This window comes from Lissotriton helveticus, chromosome 3_2, assembly GCF_964261635.1.
Source record: "Lissotriton helveticus chromosome 3_2, aLisHel1.1, whole genome shotgun sequence".
Lineage (NCBI taxonomy): Eukaryota > Metazoa > Chordata > Amphibia > Caudata > Salamandridae > Lissotriton > Lissotriton helveticus.
The window spans coordinates 85,979,189-86,002,795 of record NC_136062.1 but is presented as its reverse complement, the minus strand read 5'-3'; the positions used below and the strand labels follow the sequence as shown (position 1 = coordinate 86,002,795).

The 23,607-nt window shown below is 43.4% G+C and overlaps 1 protein-coding gene across 1 annotated transcript in view; it reads left to right on the top strand.

Annotated features, from left to right (window-relative positions):
• MYO5C (myosin VC) overlaps positions 1 to 23,607 on the top strand; it is a 1,267,761-nt gene that overhangs the window by 697,749 nt on the left and 546,405 nt on the right. The window contains exons 16-20 of the mRNA XM_078684841.1: positions 7,114 to 7,211; positions 9,564 to 9,650; positions 9,728 to 9,839; positions 21,855 to 22,066; positions 22,510 to 22,675. Of these exons, the coding sequence (XP_078540967.1) occupies positions 7,114 to 7,211; positions 9,564 to 9,650; positions 9,728 to 9,839; positions 21,855 to 22,066; positions 22,510 to 22,675 (675 nt within the window). The remainder of the gene's footprint in view (positions 1 to 7,113; positions 7,212 to 9,563; positions 9,651 to 9,727; positions 9,840 to 21,854; positions 22,067 to 22,509; positions 22,676 to 23,607) is intronic.

Below are 23,607 nucleotides of genomic sequence, written 5' to 3'. Positions count from 1 at the left end.
AGAATTTCCCCTTTGTGCGAATACCATCACGTGCCCACTATGTTGTATACTTACCCTGAGCTGTGCTATACAGGGTCTGTTTTGTGGTGGAGTTCTCTGTAATGCGCTCCTAAGTGTTGAAACATACAAAAGAAAGGAGGACATAATGTACTCAAGATCCCATGTAATGAAAACGAAAAAGTTTGTACAATCACTTTCTAGTGGTTTGGAAGCGAGTGGGACTCTTACCAACAAGACGTTGGATGATTCTGCGGGGAACTCATATTGAGCGTCTCAAAAGGCAGGATACTTATGTATTTCGAAATGGAATCGTATGCCACATAGCAGGTACCCAATCCGATTTGCGGGTATGGTTGCACAACTGGAAATATCTCCCTGTCGGTATCATAGCTTAGAAATCCAACCCAATTACACAGCACCTAATTGCGGTGCATGCTAATGTATCAGCAGCATATCGTGCCAGGGTAACTGGGGTCTGCGAGGCTTAAATAGTCAAGAGAACTATTTGCACAGTCTTGATTAAAAAACTTTCAGGTGTGTAATAGGGTGGCCACAAAGGGCTGGACTAGGTGTTTATGATCTAAAAAGTGTCTGCCATTTTGGAATGGTCTAATACGGTGAAAAAGAAAATCAAACCTAATCAGTCTTGGAGAGATGATACCTGTATACCGTGATATTAATAAGGCAGATGTAAAATATATTTGTATATTAAAGTACTACCAAAAGATTCACTGTAATCCAGGCAATATATATAAAGCTGAGTAGATCTTTCGACCACTAAATAATGGCGGCCATCTTTCAAAAGAACTTTATTGACCACTAAACCATATACACAGCCATGGTTATAGGGAAATCCCTTGGGTGTTTTAATGTGACTGCGAGGTGGGAATTTCCCAAGTATCAGTAATGTAAAGAAAAACTGTTGCCATTTAATAGAAAACAGATGGTACAACCTAATTTCTAATGAGGACATAAAATGTTAGTGTTAGCTAGATATTAATGTGTAATGTATACAATCAGGTAGAACCCATATTCCTCAAGATGGTAAATGGTAAAAGAATGTGTACGCAATCACGATTTATCAATGTGGATCTCCTAGGGTTAAACTTTAAGTTTATATTCGGGGCTTTTTAATAGCAGGATATTTTGATGTTATCATGCTATGCAAATGGTAAAGCTTACTTAGGGATCCTCGTTTTCTGGCACATTTGATATTTGATATAAGGGAAATCGAAATAGCGCTGAGTTTAGTTGTTGATGGTAGAGCACACGGTCCCAATGGTGTACCGGCTGATCTGCTCAAGAAAGATAAAGTAATCTGGCAACAATACATACTCCTGCTAGTGAATGATATAGCTAGTTGGGGCAGCCATCCCAGTTTCATGGAAGGGTACAGAGATGTTGCCAATATTAAAAAAAAGAGATTGCTTGTGCCCAGGCAATTATAGACCAATCAGTCTCATAGATGCCATTCAAAAGATTATGGGTAGAATGGTACTAAATAGGATACGAGATTGGATAGAAGACAGAAATACACTAACTCCACTACAGGCAGGATTTCGCACCAACGTGAGTATCAGGTCTTTCGGTTTGTTATGATTTACTGGTGTGTTGTTGTGCTGACCGTGGGGTACCAATTATGCAGCCTTTTTGGACTTAAAATCTGCCTTCGACCTGGTTTTGCGGAGTAAACTTTGGAGGGTATGTAAATATCTGGGTATGCCTGCAGAATTACTATTTGTTGTAGAGCAATTACATGTAGGAAATTTTGCCCAAGTACGCTGGAGCACCCAGGGTAATAAAACGGACCCATTGCCAGTATCTAGAGGGGTGCGTCAAGGGTGCGTCCTGGCGCCGAGCATATTTTCCCTGTTTATTAATGGGGTTGTAGGCTATTTCTCTGCTTTCCCAACGGACGAACTGTCCCTTGCAGGTGTTAAAATTCCCATACTTATGTTTAAAGATGATACTGTGATTATTTCTAAGACCCAGCGTGGTCTGCAGAGGGCCTTAACAAGATTTGAGGGTTTCTGTAAAGATCGTGGGTTAGTGATAAATGCAGACAAAGCAAAGTTTATGGTCCTGCACAAAGCAATTGAGGGCGGGGTGTTTCTTAATGGAGAATTATTGGAGCAGACCGATGTTTTTAATTATCTGGGGATCACGTTGGGGAATAGACTTAATTGAAATCCCCAGATAATGCATAGTCATTTAGCTGGTGCTTTGCTGAAGGAATATAAGACTTCTTAACCCAACCCATGTACCCACGGGTATTACACAGGAAAGTGGTTGTCATTACAATATTAGGTGGCATTCCCTCTCGCTTCTTCAATAACCCACTCTTTGTATGATTCTGTGTAACTGTGATAAACACTATATCCTATCTCTAGTGTACTTGTCACTAGTGTCACATAAGGTTATGGGTTCCAAGATTATTAGCCTTGCTTAGAAATGCCAATTGTTTTATTGAGTCATTTACGCCCTCTTTATATTGTGAATTTTATGGTATTTTATTATATCAATTAAAACTTGTAATGCTTGGATTTTGAACATGATTGTACTTTTATATGCACTTACTATATTAAGACTGGTTACAATTTATGGAGGGAAAAGCGCCTTTTTATTGTAAATTGTCTTTTATGATCTTAATTGATCGAAATAAAGATTGAATTCGAATTTAATCCTATAACTAGAGAATTCGTACAAGGGGACTCATAGATGTAAAGCAGATCTTCAAAAAATGTTTGTATATAGAATTAAGTGTTATGGGGTCAGTTAGAGTTGTACCTGACATACATTTGAATTTTCACATAGGGAGAGTGCTATTATCTATGGTGGTTTGAATACCGGGCTTCCTTTGTGTCATGCGTGATCTAACAACATAGTTCTTGAGATTTTTATTCCTCCTATGGGCAAACAAAGGTTTAGGTATATGGTACTCTCTCTCTCTTTCCATTGGCATTTAAGATATGCCAATGGAAGTTGATAATTTGACGTATCTTCTCTTCATGGTGGAATGGCGTGTGACAAAGACCAAATTGGACATCTGTTTGGAGTCCCAGTTACTAAGCAGGCGCTGTCTGTCATAATACCATACTCTTTAATAAGAATCATGGATTAGCCACTTTGGGTAACCTCTTGTAATGAATTTCTCTTTCATCTCTGTCTCCCGCTGATCAAAGTCCGCTAAATGTGTATAGTTCCTGCGGCGACACAGGAATTGGCCAAAAGGGATGCTTGTTTAATCACACTCACCTTTCCGCTGTTAGAATGTGGTTTCAGATATGTAAAAAATACATAGTATTACCTCCTGAAAATGCTCTATTGTTACGTCTGACTTGACCTATTGTTACCAGTTCATTACAATATGGATAGAGTGGACTTTGGCTGTGCTCTAAGGAGTATTGCCCGCTCTCTTGGCTTTTTGGTATATATTGGTAGGGGGATGAAATATGGGATATTAGTACCCCTGTCATCCATTATATGGTCAATATGTTTCGGCCATCCTAAATATGCCTAACAATGTCAGTGGCCTTCTTCAGGACCTACAGTATCTGCTTAGTCAAATGCCAAAACCTCATGCTAGGAGGTGAAATGGCATTAAGTCTGCTGTCCTCTATGTAACCCTTGGCGATTGTCCATTAGACCCTAACTTATTGTGAAATAAAGAAACAGTACTCTGGAGATTAGTGTACGGGTAAAAACAGGAAATTGCCTAACCCAGGGAACCCAAGGAGGCTCGGCCGTGGGAACACCTCAGTAATTACTGGGGGTGTCAGACCTATGGAGTAACTGTGACAACATGGTGACCCTCTCTTTGTCAACTCTCGCTACCACATTTTGTGTGGTAGAGCCTTACTTGGCATTATTTGGTTCCAGGGTGTGGGAAGCCCAATAATGAAACATGCTACATCTCGATATTGGTGAGGGGCCTGCTTTTCCCAGAGGGATCTCTTTGCGGACTAGAGACAATATTTGAAACAGCTGCAGAAACATTTGATGTGTGTGAATTTAAAGCCTTACCAATGGAGTTGGCTGAAGTACATGAACATTGAGGCGGTAATGCACACATAGAATAAGATGGGTTAAAAACAAATGAGGCAAGAAATAGTTAATAGAGTCCAATATTCACTTCCTGCAATTGTTTATTGAGGCTACCCATCCTCTCTGTCACTTAATACCTATTCAGTTTTAAAATACTAATAATTTGGCAGACATTGACGTTTATCTAAACTTCCATTTAACATGTATGGGAGTAGGGTACTTTGGAAGTGCAGGAAGCTGTTCAGAATTAATTAATTGTTCACAAGTGGGTAATGAAACCGTCTGAAAGAGTTGCTGTTTGGATATTGTTTCGATTCCTTTAGTTTATTTTCACTCATGTCAGTAGGTGCGTCTACATGCACGAATGATAAAATGATGAAGAATATTTAACAATACATATATTGTGTTTAAAAGTGTTGCTGTGTGTAATTTATTAACCGCTTCATTCAAGGTTAATGGAACAACAGGAGACCGTAGCTCGTACAACAATGAAAACTGTCACGGATTACTCACTTTCTACAGATTTAGAGCAATTTAAATATTTAATACATATAATGGAAATTAATGTTTTTAGAGACCCGTTTATTCTAGGAATTTATAGCAAGAGGGTTGGAAACTTTTTTGTGTGCATTTTCAGCCTTCTGCAAAAGAAAGTTAATGATTTTAAAACTGTCCTCTCCTTCAGCAAATCTTCTAATGAAAGCACATTCTGTGAGCTAGGTGGACGTTCTAGTTCTTTTTAAAAAATCTGCAATGTTTCAAGCAGGTGTTAATGGAAGAAAGTTTAGTGATATGTGGGTTGAAACTATAACAAGGCTTGTCTTTGGTACTAGCTATGAATTTACTGGGCCGATAGTGAAGGACTAGGAGCCGAATTATGATAGTGTACATCTGTCTGATTTACAATAGAAATAAATGCACTTTTTTTTGGACAAAATAAACCAATTGAGTCTATATGCTGATACTAAATGTTATTAATATATAGCTCAATATGCTCATTTTTACTTCTGTCCAGACCCCATAGCTGTCTATGTCCCATTGTTTACAATATACAGAGTGTGAGTTGGGGCAGCCTACTTCAACTATTGATTTATTCAGGCAGCCAACTTCAGACAATGCCTTGAGACAGTACCAATCACATTCCGGGTCAGAGTTCAGATCTTTCTCTTCATGCAAATGGCTATTTTGTGTCTCATTCTGCTTCCAAGCAAGTGATTTCATAGTAATGCATGGGTGACTATTTCACATCTTAAAAGTACTTTCGATGATCACACTTTCTGACACATTCAGTTATTTATTATATACATGCATAGTATACCAAAAGTCATGCTTTTTGTGTTTTTTTCTCTGCAAGATTCATTTGTTCTCTGAATGGCAAAACACATGAATTGCTAGGGATGCCGTACAATAATTCTTCTAATGGTTCCGATTAAGGGAACCCTTTGGTATCCCTAGCAACCACATTCAGGCATTAGTCCAGTGAGACATTTATCACTACCAACTGATCCTCTGCTTCTGAAGCAGGGCTGCTACTGAAATACAAACCCAGAATGCCCAGCAGTTTTTTCAAAACCAATAGGTCTGACTTGTATCTGAAAAAGCATCCCAGACTTATTTGTTTTAACAATGCTTTTTTTCACATCGTTGACTCCTTATTAAACTCTGAATTCTGATTGGAATTTTGTACGGAAAATGAAACAGGTGTGCTGTTATTGTATCACAGGCATGGTTTTGCTTTATTTAGATTGAATTGTATTTTTGTGTTGTGGACCTTGTTCCACCTCTTAATTATCCACTGTTTTCCAATCTCAATTTCTTCAGAAAATGCCACATTTGGGTCCCTTATGTGAAGGTGTAATTCTACCCTTTTAAAGACTGTCGGCACTCACAGGCTACTTTATTCTTGGAGTTGGCTCTGTGTCAGTGGTTTTCATCAATTGTTGATATGCACTTTTTATGAAAGATTTGTTACTGGGATCTACTTGAGGGGGTGTTGCTGCACTATTAATCTCATTATGTATCCAATGAATTTTCTTATTGTGTACTTCTTTTCAGTCAAATGAACATATAGTTAGTTTATTGTCATTGTAATGGATGTCTGGGATTGCACATAAGAATTATTGAGAACAGTACCAATTTCCTTGTGTGAATCCCTTTAAATCTCACTAGTTAACTTCATGATTTATAAAGAAGACTGGGAGAGCTCTGTAAACCTCTTTGTGTGTCTGGTGCTTCATTCTTCTCAAGAAGATCAAGGACTCCCAAATATGACAGTAAAACATGCTCAAACGGACCTATCAGCAGTATGTATCTTCTAACAATGGAAATATTACAGCTTTGCTTCTGTTTATGCATTTGAACATCAAACTTGACACCCACCTGGTATAGGAAATTAGAGAGACCTGTTACTTTGACTACAAGCAAATTCACTTAGAAAAATAACTCTCTCCTAATTACATTGTTCCTTGCCGAAGAATAATGAAGCACCTCTGGCTAACAGAAATGCCAGATCTTTGAGCAGGTCAGCTACATTAGTAATTTGAAGGTCTCCATGGCAAGCATTGAACATCATACTGGCTAGTGGATCAGCTCTCTTGCATTTTTCCCGTCCTTTGTCCCCTCCTCCTGCTCATGAAAACAACTGTAACCCCTTTCATCACTCTTATTCTATCTCTCAAACTTGTGGGATGAACATAAAGTAAGATATCTAAGGCCCATTCTTGCCCCGGTGCACAAGGACGATAGCTGGTTTCTAGACGGATTTCTAGCTCAAAATTCTATAGAATAGGGAATTGATTGTTTGGCATTTTAGCAGCCACATATACACCCAGACAGTGCAAGACACACACTTGCTGCATCATTCTCTAAAGGAACTAAAGAAGATGAATATTGAAGGTGCAAACAGCTGGAAACTGAATAGCATTATTTAAAAGCTCAGCTTAATGTTGTTGTCCATCTAATATCTTGGCTTTTCACCAACGTTGTGAAATTATTAATATGAATATTTTATGAAGGCAATGTTTCGTGCTAAAACCAATTAGTTCTCTTTGTTTTCTGCATGTTCTTTAGTTCCGCAATTCTTTGTCTTTGCTCATGGAGACACTTAATGCAACTACTCCTCACTATGTCCGATGTATAAAGCCAAATGATGAGAAGCTACCATTTGAGTAAGTTTGTGTTTTTAAAGTTAAATGCATTTCCTTTTCAAGCTGTATAACCTAAAATTAACTGTTTTTGCAAGGCGTACGCAGTCCTCAAAACATGACAGAAATTGCCCCAGCAGTATGTACCACATTGCAAATGTACAAATGCAAGTATTGATGGACAGACCCGGTCTCAGTTGGTGATTGCGGGTTAAGAAAGAAAGCTGCTAATACATTTCCTTGTAAGGAAAGTGTAAACAATGTATGAGAACGAAATGCCAGTATTGCTGAAGTAGGTGTCCCTGTCTGTGAAAATCAACTAAATAAATACTTACCCTAATCTTAAATATCTATTTATTATTATTGTTGGCTAAACTCATGATCATGTCTGACGCTCAAAATGTAATTTGAGAAGTTAATTTGTGAGTGATATAAAACCTGCTTAAGCGTGTGTTTAGACTACACAGCAGGTTTCCATTAAAAGAAGATTGGAGGCTGACTCTTTAAGGAAGATTTTGTTCATCACTATGCCTTTTTTGCATTGGGTATATCTGTTGGGGAATATTTGTATAATTTGTACATATCAATTGAGGATTGAGAGGTCAAAAAGATCCCGGTGGCTCCAACTGCAAAGTATCCCTTCCACGGTGAAACCTAGGATCAGCTCCTAGTATTTAAGGGCTAAGTGATTTCTTATATATGCTCTCTTTGTGGGGCAACTTTAGTTGTTCCACCTAACAAGAAAACATATGTGCAGCATTACATAAATATGAGAGTTTGGTGTGCTGCTTCTATCAGTTATCTGGGGTAAATGATGAGAACCAGGTATGTAGAATCAGAAAAGAACCTTAAATAAAATATCCAGCTTGTACTGAATAGTTTGAACTTGCTATGAACATGCCAAATAGGAAACCAATGAGAATGTTTGCCAAATAGTCCTGGAGGCCAACAAAGGCTTTACATATGATTTTGTGCTCTGTAGGACTCATTGCAGAGATATTATATTAAGTCACGATTTGTTAAAAGAGAAAAAAAGGATGTGCAAGCACTTATATATGACTATCAAGCAAACTATGGGAAGACAATAAGCTAAGCTCTATTTGAGAGGAACTGTATTTGCCTTCTAGAGATTTTAAAGTGGATTGACGTATACATCCTTCTCCAAGGAAGGCCAATAAAACGATGAAGTAAGGACCCTACAACCACTTACAAAACCTTCTGTGGTTATCAGGTAGTTCATCACAATCAGCGAAGTTTGCTGCATTGTATGCTTTCAGCATGCCTTTTGGCTCCTAACTAGATATATTTTCTTAATTCAGACTTCGCATTTACTCAGTTGAATATTGTGAGCTTCTATTTTTTAACTTCATCCATTGTTGGTAACAATGAATAATCTTTTTTCCAAATGCAGAACATGACATAAGGTAAAAATTGTGGTACGAAGCCTGTCATCTCCTTTTCACACACTAATGCTCCCTCATGGCTTCCTGTGCTTAGTCAGGAAAAAGGCATTTGTAGTAATTAGCACTGAATCACTGATTCACTAAAAAAAAGTCTACATTTATACTCATACACATACTCATAGACCTGGGTATACATATACAGTTTCTGAAAATGTACAAAAATTCCTAGTAGTACACATGGAAGGCTAGGGTACAACTCCACGTTTGAGAAAGGTGGACTTTTTTTTCTCCTTCTTTTTTCATCTACAGGAATTACATTTTCCATATGGATAAACCCCTTCTCCTCAAAGTTTGAGTGTTCTATTGCCTACCTAGGAAGGGAAGATGCTCCATCCCTTTGCAAGAGTATATATGTCTGAACATTTCCAGAGGTGGAGAAGAGTTTGTGAATGTCTATATACTCTCAATTTTGTGGGGGTTCACAAACTTTCAATGCAAACCAAGCTTTGAGTCTCCCACCCCCCACCCAGTTGTGTGCAATAGATTACTGTGTGACTGTACATGGCTATAGTAAAACCTTGCAGTAGTAAAATCATGCAGTAGTAAAGCAATGCATATCTGAACATATTTTTCTGTGAATAACTGACAGTTGTAAATTAAGGCATTTATTCACTAAGCATACATTTGCAGCCCTAAATATCTTTGTAAATCATGTACTTTGTTTTTGGAACAATGGCTTTTTAAATCTAATAGTGGCAGTGTAAAGACATTTACTGTGGGATATAAATCATTCCTCAACCTCTTTACGCTAGTGTTCACATGTATTAGGGAACTCCAAAATATTATACCAAGCAGCATCACAGCGTCATTAATTTTCAGAATTATGTAACACATCATTATGGCGTGCATATATTTTTAAGGGCTCCTGTCTATATTTTATAAACGACTAATACACGTTTATAATTCTTTTCAGGTACGACCCAAAAAGAGTTGTGCAACAACTGAGAGCGTGTGGTGTTTTGGAAACAATTCGAATCAGTGCCCAGAGCTATCCCTCCAGGTATGCGGTGTCGTTATATTTTCAAACAAATCTTAGATTTTGAGATGCATTTTAACACGTACTTTTTTATCGTGCAGATGGACGTATCTCGAGTTTTATGGTCGCTACAGCATCCTCATGACTCAACAAGAGCTTTCACTGAATGATAAGAAACAGATATGTAAGAACGTTTTGCAGCGATTAATCAAGGTACATCGCCCTACTGTTAATTATTTTAAATTGCTCACTGTGTATACATTAAACTATACATTGTGTTGTAATGTGTGTGAGTTTAACATCTCTTGGAGCTGGAAGGTAGAACATGTATATGTTCCTGTTTAAACAACCAGGTTTCCCAGAATTCCAGGTCTCCAAATATGTACTGAAAAAAAAATTACATTCTAATCTGCAGCCTAGATAGCACATTGGTATAGGTGATAGTGATGAGATTTATAGAGCGCTCAGCTACTCAAGAGTGTCCCGGCGCTATAAGCTCAAAGTGAGAAGCAGAGGAAGATTACAGTTACTGTGAAACGAGCAAGTTCTTGAGCTTTTTCCTAAAAACAGCTTCAGTTTTAGTTTGACAGAAGTCTAAAGGAAACTTGTTATAACCAACAGCTCCCAAAATAGAGAAGGAGCGACCTCCTGCTGTAGCCAGGCGAACTCTAGAAGTGCTGGCCAGATAATTATTGGATGAACATAACACTCTCGCCTGGCTGTAGAAGGCGATACTGGCAGAGAGATAATCAGGCCCCAAGACTGATGGAATGCTCTATTCATTAAGAGAGCGGATTTAAAAAGAGTACTTTTTAGGTCTCGCCTGTCAATGCGCATGCGCATTGAGCAGAGCGAGACTATGGGGGCTTAAACAAAGCTTCCCTACACTGGCGATTCACTGGCGATTTGATGGAGTGCATGTGCACTTTTAACTCAATGCGCAAGCGCAATTAGTTAAAATACGCGTGCACAGCATCAAATCGTCAGCTTAGTGCCGCCAGCAGCTCTTCCCGCTCCGCCCCCTGCTGCATCAAAGGCTTGGCGCTGTGCCTCAGCCCAGCCATTCTCCTCCCCTAATTACCCCCTGCGGCATCAAAGGCTTTTTCACGGCCGGCCGGCCGTGCTTTCAGTTCACGGCCGGCCGGCCGTGTCTCCTTTTCTTTTTTTTTTTTTTTCATTAATTGAATGTCTTCCAGCAAGCTCTCCTCATCCGTAGCTTTAGGTGTGATGACAGCATTTCCTTATAAGATTACTGCTCTCTTGGGAATATATGAGGGCAGGAAGCCTTCTGAATTCGGCTGATCATTATCAGAGAGTGTTTTGGTGAAAATACGGGACTTTTCTTATGCGTGCTGCTACAAAAAGAGCTCAGCTCTCCTTAGCTACGGGAAAGCTGTTTGGCTTACTTCTGCTCGCTCAGCCAGCAATTGTGCCATGTGGTGTGTTTTTAGCTTTACTAGCTCATTGGTGTGTACTGGCTTGCCACTTTGCTGGAATAAAGTACCGGCCATAACGCTGAATACGACTTTCTTTTAATTAGTTCACCAGTTTGCTGCCAAGTGAATTTGAGAGTAATAGTGGCAATCATGTTTGAAACTGCATAACGTGAGCGGAATAAGCTTGCAAGCCGCAATCACCCCACATCCACCACATCCACCACCACCTCCACATCCACCACCACAGCATCCACCACCACATCCACCACCACATCCACCCTCACCCTCACTCACCCTCAACCCCTCACCCTCAACCCTTCACTCACCCTCACTCTCACTCACCCTCACTCACCCTCAACCCCTCACCCTCACCCTCACCCTCACCCTCACTCACCCTCACCCTCACTCACCCTCAACCCCTCACCCTCACTCACCCTCACCCTCACTCACCCTCAACCCCTCACCCTCACCCTCACTCACCCTCACTCACCCTCAACCCCTCACCCTCACTCACCCTCAACCCCTCACCCTCACCCTCACTCACCCTCACTCACCCTCACCCTCACTCACCCTCACTCACCCTCACTCACCCTCACCCTCACTCACCCTCACTCACCCTCACTCACCCTCACCCACCCTCACCCTCACTCACCCTCACCCTCACTCACCCTCACCCTCACTCACCCTCAACCCCTCACCCTCACTCACCCTCACTCACCCTCAACCCCTCACCCTCACTCACCCTCACCCTCACTCACCCTCAACCCCTCACCCTCACTCACCCTCAACCCCTCACCCTCACCCTCACTCACCCTCAACCCCTCACCCTCAACCCCTCACTCACCCTCACTCTCACTCACCCTCACTCACCCTCAACCCCTCACCCTCACTCACCCTCACCCTCACTCACCCTCAACCCCTCACCCTCACCCTCACTCACCCTCAACCCCTCACCCTCACTCACCCTCAACCCCTCACCCTCACCCTCACTCACCCTCAACCCCTCACCCTCAACCCCTCACCCTCACTCACCCTCACCCTCAACCCCCACTCACCCTCAACCCCTCACCCTCAACCCCTCACCCTCACTCACCCTCACCCTCACTCACCCTCACCCTCACTCACCCTCAACCCCTCACCCTCACTCACCCTCACTCACCCTCACTCACCCTCACTCACACTCACCCTCACTCACCCTCACCCTCACTCACCCTCAACCCCTCACCCTCACCCTCACTCACCCTCAACCCCTCACCCTCACTCACCCTCAACCCCTCACCCTCAACCCCTCACTCACCCTCACTCTCACTCACCCTCACTCACCCTCAACCCCTCACCCTCACCCTCACTCACCCTCACCCTCACTCACCCTCACCCTCACTCACCCTCAACCCCTCACCCACCCTCACCCTCACTCACCCTCAACCCCTCACCCTCACTCACCCTCACCCTCACTCACCCTCAACCCCTCACCCTCACTCACCCTCAACCCCTCACCCTCACTCACCCTCACCCTCACTCACCCTCACTCACCCTCACCCTCACTCACCCTCACTCACCCTCACCCTCACTCACCCTCACCCTCACTCACCCTCACTCACCCACCCTCACCCTCACTCACCCTCACTCACCCTCACCCTCACTCACCCTCAACCCCTCACCCACCCTCACTCACCCTCAACCCCTCACCCTCACCCTCACTCACCCTCACCCTCACTCACCCTCAACCCCTCACCCTCACTCACCCTCAACCCCTCACCCTCACCCTCACCCTCACTCACCCTCAACCCCTCACCCTCAACCCCTCACTCACCCTCACTCTCATTCACCCTCACTCACCCTCAACCCCTCACCCTCACTCACCCTCACCCTCACTCACCCTCAACCCCTCACCCTCACTCACCCTCACCCTCACTCACCCTCAACCCCTCACCCTCACTCACCCTCACCCTCACTCACCCTCAACCCCTCACCCTCAACCCCTCACCCTCAACCCCTCACCCTCACTCACCCTCAACCCCTCACCCTCACCCTCACTCACCCTCAACCCCTCGCCCTAAACCCCTCACCCTCACTCACCCTCACCCTCAACCCCTCAACCCCCACTCACCCTCAACCCCTCACCCTCAACCCCTCACCCTCACTCACCCTCACCCTCACTCACCCTCAACCCCTCACCCTCACTCACCCTCACTCACCCTCACTCACCCTCACTCACCCTCACTCACCCTCACTCACACTCACCCTCACTCACCCTCACCCTCACTCACCCTCAACCCCTCACCCTCACCCTCACTCACCCTCAACCCCTCACCCTCACCCTCACTCACCCTCAACCCCTCACCCTCACCCTCACCCACCCTCACCCTCACTCACCCTCACCCTCACTCACCCTCAACCCCTCACCCACCCTCACCCTCACTCACCCTCAACCCCTCACCCTCACTCACCCTCACCCTCACTCACCCTCAACCCCTCACCCTCACTCACCCTCAACCCCTCACCCTCACTCACCCTCACCCTCACTCACCCTCACTCACCCTCACCCTCTCACCCTCACTCACCCTCAACCCCTCACCCTCACTCACCCTCAACCCCTCACCCTCACTCACCCTCAACCCCTCACCCTCACTCACCCTCAACCCCTTACCCTCAACCCCTCACCCTCACTCACCCTCACAACACATATTGTGTTACAATAGGTGTCACATTTGCGAAAGATAAAACTATTGGCATTGTAAATAACAAAGCTATTAATTTCGCTATTTTCAAAACGAGCACATAAATAAAAAATGTGTCCTTTACAATACCAATAGCTCAAACTTTCCTAATGCGAGACCTATTGCATTGCTGTGCTTCTCTCCCCTGCTGCACTCTCCTGCTCTCTAGAGATGTGGCCTAACGACCAGAGCTGCCATCTAAGTCACGTAAATACAAAACTTGTTGCATTCCAAATGCTATAGGTGTCACATTCGCGAAAGTTATAACTATTGGCATTGTAAATGACAAAGCCATCAATTTAGCAATTTTAAAAACCAACAAATAAATAAAATATGTCATTTACAAGACCAATAACTCCAACTTTTCTAATGCGAGACCTATTGCATTTGAAATGCTTGTTTCATTGGGGAGCTAGTGCAGATTGCACAAGTGCCTGGAGATGTGTTCACGTCTTGAGAGACCAAGAACCAACCATGCTTCATCCTTCTGAACGGCTGGAGTCTATTCAAAAGAAACTTTGGCAGGTTTGCATATGATGCATTGACGTAGTCCAGTCTGGACATAACCAGGGCAAATACCACTGTGATCTTAGGTGGAAATGAGAGGGGCAGATTATTTTTACCATGCGTAGAATGCCAAAACACACACCAACCACCGAGATGATTTGATTATGGAATGACATATTATTAGCATATTCAAACCCTAAATTGTTTACAGAATCAGCTTGGGTATCTGGTGGGGGCACCCCTGCAGGCCAGTGGACATCCAAGTTTAAAGCAAAGTTATGTCCAAAGCTAAGTACCTCCATCTTCTCAGTGTTACACTTTAAAATGGTTGTGAGTCATCCATTGGAAGATAGCAGAGAGACAGGGTTGAATGGCATCCGGATCGATAGGGCACCCATAAGCTAAAAGCAAAGAAGATCTGGGTGTCATCCACTTCAGAAATAATCTTAGCCCTAAATGATTCCACCACCTTGGCTTGGGTGACATATAGATAGTAAACATAGTGGAGGTAAGAGATGAGCCCTGAGGGACTCCACCCGAAACCCTTCGACTAGCAGAGGAATAAGGAGGTAGCCCGACTTCTTGAATCCTATCCTCAAGGAAGGACTTCATCCATTTCCAGGCATTATCTCTAATGCCTGGAAAAGGAAGCATGCGAGCAGCCTCACCTGTGGGACCGCGTCAAACACTTCTGACAGGACCAACAATACCAAGACTGCCCTGCCACCCGCATCAACAGTACTTCTTATAAGATCCGAGGTCTCCACAAAAGCCATCTCAGAACTATGCCTGGGTCGGAAACCTGATTGACTCGGATGATGAAGCCTATTGACCTCTAAATACTTGGAGAGCTGATGATTCACAAATTCTTCAGCTAATTGAGAAGGCGCAGGAAGAAAGGAGACAGGCCTATAATTAACTGGAACATCCAGTTCCACCATCCAAGAGGCCATTTATCCACTATTAAAACAAAAACCGCATTTGGGGATTAGTAGACATCTTGTTAGTCTGTTTAGGTTTGGCTTCATCTAATGTCATCAGCTTTTCAGGAAAGAAGAACAAGAGGTGCAGAGAGGGAGAGGGCTTTGGGTCAGCCCACTTCAGCCACTAGTTTCATGTGTTTTCAGATTTTACCATTTCATAGAGGGGTATCCACAAAATTATTTCATTTCATGTTTCATGCATGTTTGTATTAGTGATGGAGCACGAGTGATCCTTATGGCAGACAGCAGATGCAATATGACATTTGGCTTATAAGTGAGTTAGTTTGTATTCTTTGGTGCATTTAATTTGCTGGCATGGCTGCATTTAAATTGCTGGTCCATTCTTTTCTGCTTTCATCTTAGATGCAGTAGCTTGTTATAGGGGCGCAGTGCTGTTTACTAATAACCTCTCGATTGTGTGTGCCTGCAGATGCAGCATAACGTGTGTCTTATAAGTGAGTTAGTGTGTTTTCTTTGATGTATTTATTTTGCTCACATAACCACACCAAAAACACCAAAAACACAGCATATTGTACATAACCCTTCAACGTACACCTAGGTAAAATAACAGTACAGGGTACACGACCCCTCAATACACCCCTAGGCAAAACATAGCACAGGGTACGCTACCCTTCAACGCACCCGAGGTAAAACTACAGCACAGGGTACACAACACCTCAACACATCCGTAAGTAAAGGAACTGCACAGGGTACACGACCCTTCAACACAACCCTAGGCTAAACATCACAACTGTACAGGGTACACGACCCTTCAACGTAACAAAATTCCGCAAAGGCACACACCTTTCAAGACATGGTAAACTCACATCCAAGCATCGTACAATACACATAGGCTTGAAATGTATGATCGTCTCACTAAATACACACTGCAAAGGCCATAACACACCCAGCAAGAACATGGTAAACATGGTAGAAACCAAGCATGGCACAGAATCAGCACATGGCAGCAAAATGAGCATGGCATACTAAAACATGGCAGAAGCTTGCATGGCACACAGCACCACAATAATAGACATGAAGCACACCATGCAACCTGAAAGCTAAGACAGGAAAACAACCAGCAGCATGGCTCTGTAACTTAAAAAATACTTATATGCATACTATATACCATCATCGCTAAAGACGACAAAATAGAAGGAAAAAGCATTACACATCTCCCAATAACATAGTGCGGTATAATCTCTAATGCAGCTCTGGCGAGTAATATCTCACCCGAACCATTGCAGAAACAGCACCAGAATGACTTCACCTTTAAACTCCTTCCATTTTCGGGAATGAAGCGGAAAACTTGCATTAGCTCATACAACCCACCCCCTTATGCGGGAAAATCTGCTGCAATGGCTGATGAAGGACTTTAACACCCACTCGCAATTGAGCAGTTCCAGAGGGCCACAGTATTTTACTCAAATTAGTGTAGTGTTAGGTATAAACCTAGACCAGTGCACCAATGTTCCCTTCCCGTTGCAGCACAGAGCATGGCAATGCCTGCTGTACATAATAAAAAAAGTTCTCTCTCGTCGATCTTGTTTCTTGTTTCTCTCGCAACATCAATATGAAAAAAAACAATTGGAGCACTAGCAAAAATGTTTAATTTTAAACATTTCCGGTACCTGCTGCAGCTCCTATTGACAGCAGCTTAAAGAGCAACCTCGGGGGGCAAAGATGGCAGCACGCAGGAGTGAATGGTGTTAGGTGGCTCACGGCGAGTGCGTGCTCCCACAACGTCGTGGGACAGCTCGCGTTCCAGGATGCCAGCAAATAACAATGCAAAGGCTTCACATAACAACGGTGGGCAGCAACAACAGGACCAAGGGCTCCCACCAGGATCAATAGGAGTAACCACTGCTGTACTCACAGCGGCCATAGTTCCATTATCGGCGCAAGATGATCTCCACCCGCACCAAAGTAGAAAAGGCATGCATAAATAAATACAAAAAACAACTTTTTGTTTGGAGAAAATATGGCTGCAGGTTTATTTCATACAACAGTATGCAAATTATGGTGGGTTATTTTACGGGCGATCCAAGGGCAGGTAGCCGTACTAACCTATGCTACCCTGCCCGCCTGATGAGCCAAGCACAGTGGAAACCCAATCAGCGCTACCCTTATAGGAGTGATCCCCTTACTGGATCACGTGACACATTGGTCACTTATTACTCACGCCCCTTTGAGAGCGTAGCGTAGCAAGGCAAGCCCCCAGTTGTTCAGGTCCACAACCGCCCAAAGGACTAACGGGGCACCGACGTCATTGTTCCAGGACCCTCCCATGAGGCTCCTGGGATTTGGCTCTGGCACCCTTTTTGTGGTCTTGCAGCAGTATCCTTCTGTACCCAAACTGCTTCCAGATCCGCCTGTAACTCCGCCTGCAACAACAAAGAAAACATTACAACATACTCAAAGAATCCCTTGCCTGCCCCACGCTGGGTATGCGGTAGGGTGGGAGACGGCGTGGCTGGCAGCAAAGAGGCCTATCAATGGCGGGGGGAGGCCTTAATTCCCCTCCCCGGCACGCCGGACATGACGTGTCCAGTGTGCTCTATAAGGGGACTCCTCCTGGTGAGTGGGGAGGCACCTAAATGCCACTAAGGGGTGGCCGCCCTCCGAGGTGGCCCCCTGCGGGGGCCGCGGGCAGCCGCACTACTGGAGCCACTGTGGCAAGGACAACAGCAGAAACAAAAGTACAGGCACAGCAGGGACAATAGCAGCGACCACTGTGGTACCCATTGCAGGGATCATGCAACAACCGCAGCCTCCTCATATCATATAAAGAAGCAAGACTGGAACAACATAAGTAACCACAGTTGCAACCATTGCAGAGACAACTTGTTGCCATCACAGGAGCAATAAGAGCTGCCACAACAACTACCACCAGAGCATAAGTCACGTCTGATACAACAGCAGCAACAACTGCAAGCACTTTAGCACACCATAGCAACGAATACTGCTCTAGTAACAGCAGAGACAACAAGAATGACCACAGCTACTACCATAGTAGCTACAATACCTGCAATGATAGCAGCAAGCTCAGCAGGGTCTGCAGCAGTGATGATAGCTTACACCATAGCTTTAGCCACATCAAGGACTATAGTCTCAGTTTCTATGCTGACAGGGACAACAGCAGCAATCTTATCTGTAACCATAGTAAATACCACAACAGTTGCCACACAGGTACAAATACAGGTACACTTGCAGAAAACAGAACTGTCACCATAGTGGGGGCTGTAGTAGCAATCACATCTGTTGATGGACCTGTTCATGGACGCAAGGAACTTAAACTTCAGAATGTTCACCATTCAGAGGAGTACACTCTGATGCCAGCCAAGGGTCCAGGACTTGGGGAGGCACCTCTTGGGGATCAGGGACTCTCTCCAGCAGATGTCAGAAGGGCTCAGGCAGGGCAAGCCAGATCCAGTTGCAGCAGGTCAGCTGGGCAGTAGCACAAAGGCCTCTAAAGCTTGTTGTGGCCCTGTAGGTCACACCAAGAGAGGGAAGAAGGTAAGCTGGTGCATTCTTCCTTCTCTGGCAGCAAGGCAGTGCTCAAGGAGCAGGGAAGTCAGTCCTCCAACAGTAGTACGGTCCTTCTTCTATAACTTCCGAACTTCCAAGAGTGTGCTGAAGAGTGGCTCTGCAGGGCTAATATTTATACCTGGTGCCAGCCTTTGCTTGGGCATGACTCCCGTTCCTACCCCCATATCTGGTTCTGGAGCGTTCTCCCCCTGTGAAGGCTTCAAACTGTCTAGGGATGGCAACATGGAGGGCAGGCCTGGTGTCAGGATTCTTAAAGTGTGCAATAGGCAAAGCCCTTTGAAGTGTAAGTGCGACGGAGTGTAGCCCCTCTCCAGTTATCCTGTCGGGATGGCCGATCCTGGCCACACCTAAGCCCCCTTGTGTCACCGTCTGGAAGGAATACACAAATCCGAACAGTAGACCCATTCACAGTCATATCACCCAGGCACTAGCGGCTCCTGGTGGGAGTGCTACCGGGTAGTGACGTGTAGCGGGGGAGGGGTAGGATGGGGGATAGTAAACACCGGAATATGGATGAATGCAGGTAAGTTGGCAATTAAATCAATAAAACAAATTTTGTTGCGCGAGCTGCATCGCATTTGTCAACTTACTTGCATTCATCCGTATTCCGGTGTTTACTACCCCCCACCCTGCCCCTCCCCCGCCTCACGTTACTGCCCGGTAGCACTCCCACCAGGAGCCGCTACTGCACCCAGGACATTCGCAGGAGGCACAAATGATTGGGAAAGAAAATGGCAACTTTCTAAAAGTCAAATGGAAAAACAACAAAGTGATGCTCAAATGAATCTTAGCCACTGGGAAACGCTTGGGCCGCACACCAATCCATCATTTTTGCACACCATGCCACCTCAGTTTGGACCCAGCCATATGCAAAGCAGTCTTGACCCTGCTCCTCATGGGAACAGTCCAGCCGGAACTTCCAGACCAAGTCCTCCCTGAGCCAGGGCACAAGCAAACTAGAACCATGGGTCCCTTGCTCACTGTGTCAAAGGAACCAAGCAATACCTGACTATTGAGCCCATTGCAAGGGCAAGACCAGTCCTGGGTTTCTTGTGTTCCAGTTCAGGGAGTACCTGGTTTGGCAGGTCGGGCTGGACTGTTCCTATTGGAGCAGGGTCAAGTCTGATTTGCATATAGCTGGGTTCAAACTGAGGTAGCAGGGTTGGCAAAATAAACATGGATTTTGATGTGGCCTGGAGTGATTACCAGTGGCTGAGATTAATTCAAGCATTGTATCCATCACTTTTTGTATACTTTAGTAACTTTCTAAAAGTTGCATTTTCAGGATGGTGACTTAAAATTCAACTTTTCCTTTAAACAGGATTTTAAATTACAATTCATTTGACTGTAAACACCATATCTCTACTTGCTCAATTTAAAGTTATCACACATTAAACATAATAAGGTAATCCAGTATTAGTCAATGGGAGAGATAGGCCTTACATCAGTAAGAAACAACTTTAGGAGTTTTTCAACACCAAAACATGTACAAACATGCCCTACTTTTAAAAACAATGCATTCTGTCCTGTGAGCCATTAGGGCCTACTTTAGGGGTGACTTATTTGTAATAAAAAGGAAGGTTTAACCCTGGAAAAAGGTTTATTTTTCCAGGTCAAAAAGGTGGTTTAAACAGCAGTAGCAGGTTTAAGACGTTTTTTACAGGCTACTTGAAAACAGTGGAACAATAATTTCTGCAGACCCTCTAGTAGCATTTTCTTTTGAGGTCTTGGGTACATGTAGTACATCAGTCAGTGACATCCAACACCTAAACAACACTCTACACACAGTTCAATCCTGGCTTGCCAGAAACCACCTCAAACTCAAGCTCAACAAAACAGTAGAACTCCTCATCCAATTGAAGGAAATACCCTTTCCCATAGCAAACTGGCTCAACCACGTCACTGCACTAAACTGCAAGCTGTTCATCTCTGACCCTGTTAGATCCTTTGGAATCGCACTCGACAGGCACTTAAGCATGAAGCACGCGCTATGCACAGGTGATGATCTAAGGACCGTGGTGCAAGCCCTAGTCCCCCCTAACTTGGACTATGGCATCGCTACAATCATGGTCATCCCCCAAATCGGCGCTATAGAATTCTAACTGCTAGAAAGTGTATACTCTTTAAGAATTAATGTCTGGTTTCCTACATTTGATGTTTGTCGTTTTGGTGTCATTTTAAAGATAACATTATTTCCTATTTTTAAAATTAGTGTTGGATTTTTATGGTGTGTTGTGTCTTAATTATTTACTGAGTTGGTGTCTTAAAATGCTTTACATACCTGTCTCCTAAGTTAAACCTGCCTGCTCGCAACCAAGGTACCCAGGGTTGAGCATGGGAATACTTTACTGACACCTATTCTGAGCCCTAGACTGGGTTAGTGGCCGTATTGCCAGTGATAGATGCACATTTACCACTACTAATAACCCACTTTCCAACAATCACCATTGTTTTTTTTGGCGTCTTTTAGTGTTGTGTACGCCAAGCTAGATTTTCAGGATAACCACTTACTACAAATATCTGTTTTTGTTTAGATTCATTATGCATAGATTTATCAGATGTGTCTATCCTGAAAATGGGCATGAATCCAGTCCACCTGATGTATGGTAGGCATCTTTGACTTGCAATATTCAACCTGCAAATATAGGACCTCAGGATAGTGTCACTCAGAAAAATGGCAGGTACTCAGGAGTATCTCTTATTAGGCACACATTCCCTTTTCAATTGAGTTGGGAATGAGTTTGAGAAGAAGAAAGCAAGCTTTGTTGCCAGAGTGTATTTTTCTCCCCCAAATATAGTCTACATTGACCAAATGTCTCTTCCTTTTAAATGTATTTTGGATGATATACATTTTACAGAAATTGCTAATTCAAACATCTTCTAAGGAGGTAAGTTATGCAAATTGTTCTGAAACCCTACTCAAACACTAGCTATTTTTTGAGCATGTGAATATGAAGTTTGTTTTTATTTTCAATATTGTTCGACAATACACTTTTGTGTACACCAAATAAATTCAACTACTTTCTTTCCCAGGATAGCAACCAGTATCAGTTTGGCAGAACTAAAATTTTCTTTCGAGCTGGCCAGGTGGCCTTCTTAGAGAAACTACGGTCAGATAAATTAAGGAATGCATGTGTAACAATCCAAAAGAACATTCGAGGGTGGATACAGAGGAAGAAATTTCTTCGCGTTAAGCAAGCTGCTCTTGTAATTCAACAATACTTCCGTGGACAGCGGACTGTACGGTAATTTCCATTAATGAATTATTTTGATACCGACTATGCAAATGTTGAGATTGGCAATGTACTAGAAAAATGCATCAATTCTTCATGGTACAATAATTCTCTGGGTAACACACCACCCTGAAGTGTGCTTATTGATTACTGAGCATTGACATGTTTAAATGAGTAATGAAGCAGCACATTGTGCATATATTATCACTGGGAACACTAGTCGCGTGCAAGATTTTTGTTTGTGCTTTTGTGATGACTAGAGGAATAACTCTGATATCAATAGAAAAATTCATTTTATCAGTTAAAGAAATTGTGTATTTTCAATAGCATTACATTGACAACTCTTTTTATTTATAAACTGTTCCCTTTGTTGGTTTGGCACACCTGTAAAAATGATCTCAGTATCCCATGTACAAAAGTATCTAATTGTGATCCTTTCTGTATTTCTAATGAAGCCATGCAATAACTGCTGCAGCTCTCAAGCATGCCTGGGCAGCTATAACCATCCAGAAGTACTGCCGCGGGTTCCTAATCCGGCGCATTTACCAACTCATCCATGTGGCTGCTGTGACCATTCAAGCATACACAAGAGGGTATTTAGCAAGAAGAAGGTATCGGAAGGTAGGCCATCTCACACACCAGTTATATAACGTGTCATAGAGCTGTCAATGTGGGTAAGCAATGAAAAGCCTTGTGCTTTTTACATCCTTTTGATGGACTGTCCAGCTGAAATTAGATGGTACTTGAAGTCCATAATGACTTTGTGGTCATGCATAGTTTTATGCAAAAGGAGTTTTATTGTGGTTACCTTTTCCCGATCATGCTAATCCTCTTCTGTTGAGTTTATTATAGTTTTCTCTCGATGCTTTCTATCTTCTTTCAAAAGTCAGTTGACCGAGTTCTTTTAGATACCATCACATTTTCTCTCTAAGCTTTGTTGACCACTCTTGTTCCTCGCTGTCATGGACTTGTCTTTTGGCTTAAGAAAGAGAATTGTTACTGGTACCAGGGTGGTGTCCTCTATTTGTGCTATGTCATGCTTCTTGCATTATCTCAGGTGCAAATATTGCAAATTTGCCATAAATGGCAAGCCCCCGGGATGCTTCTCTAAACACAACCATTTGTTTCTGTGTCTCATAGCTTATGCCTTGCTCAAAATAATTAATAGGCAATGTCAGAAGCCCCTTCAGAGGGTTAAGAGACTAGTGAGAGCCACTGGGCCCAACTATGGTAGATTGAGGGCTTTTGCTTCTGATCTCCTGGGTACGACCTACTATGGATCCTGATCAACTGGGCCAAGTATCCCTTCAGCACTTGACTGTTGGTGGTAGTGTTGGGCAGGCAGTCCTAGGCTTTTAAGGGTGAGGGATAGGCACAGGGGGATGAACAGAGGGTTACAACTTAGAAACGTTCAATAGCTGCAATAAATGATTGTCTAGTCAAATAATTGCTCTGAAAAAAGAAGTATTTATATACCAACACAACGTGAAATACTTAATTCCCAAACAATATACGCCCAAGGTCAGGGGTCTAATGTTTCAATTGGTGGTTCC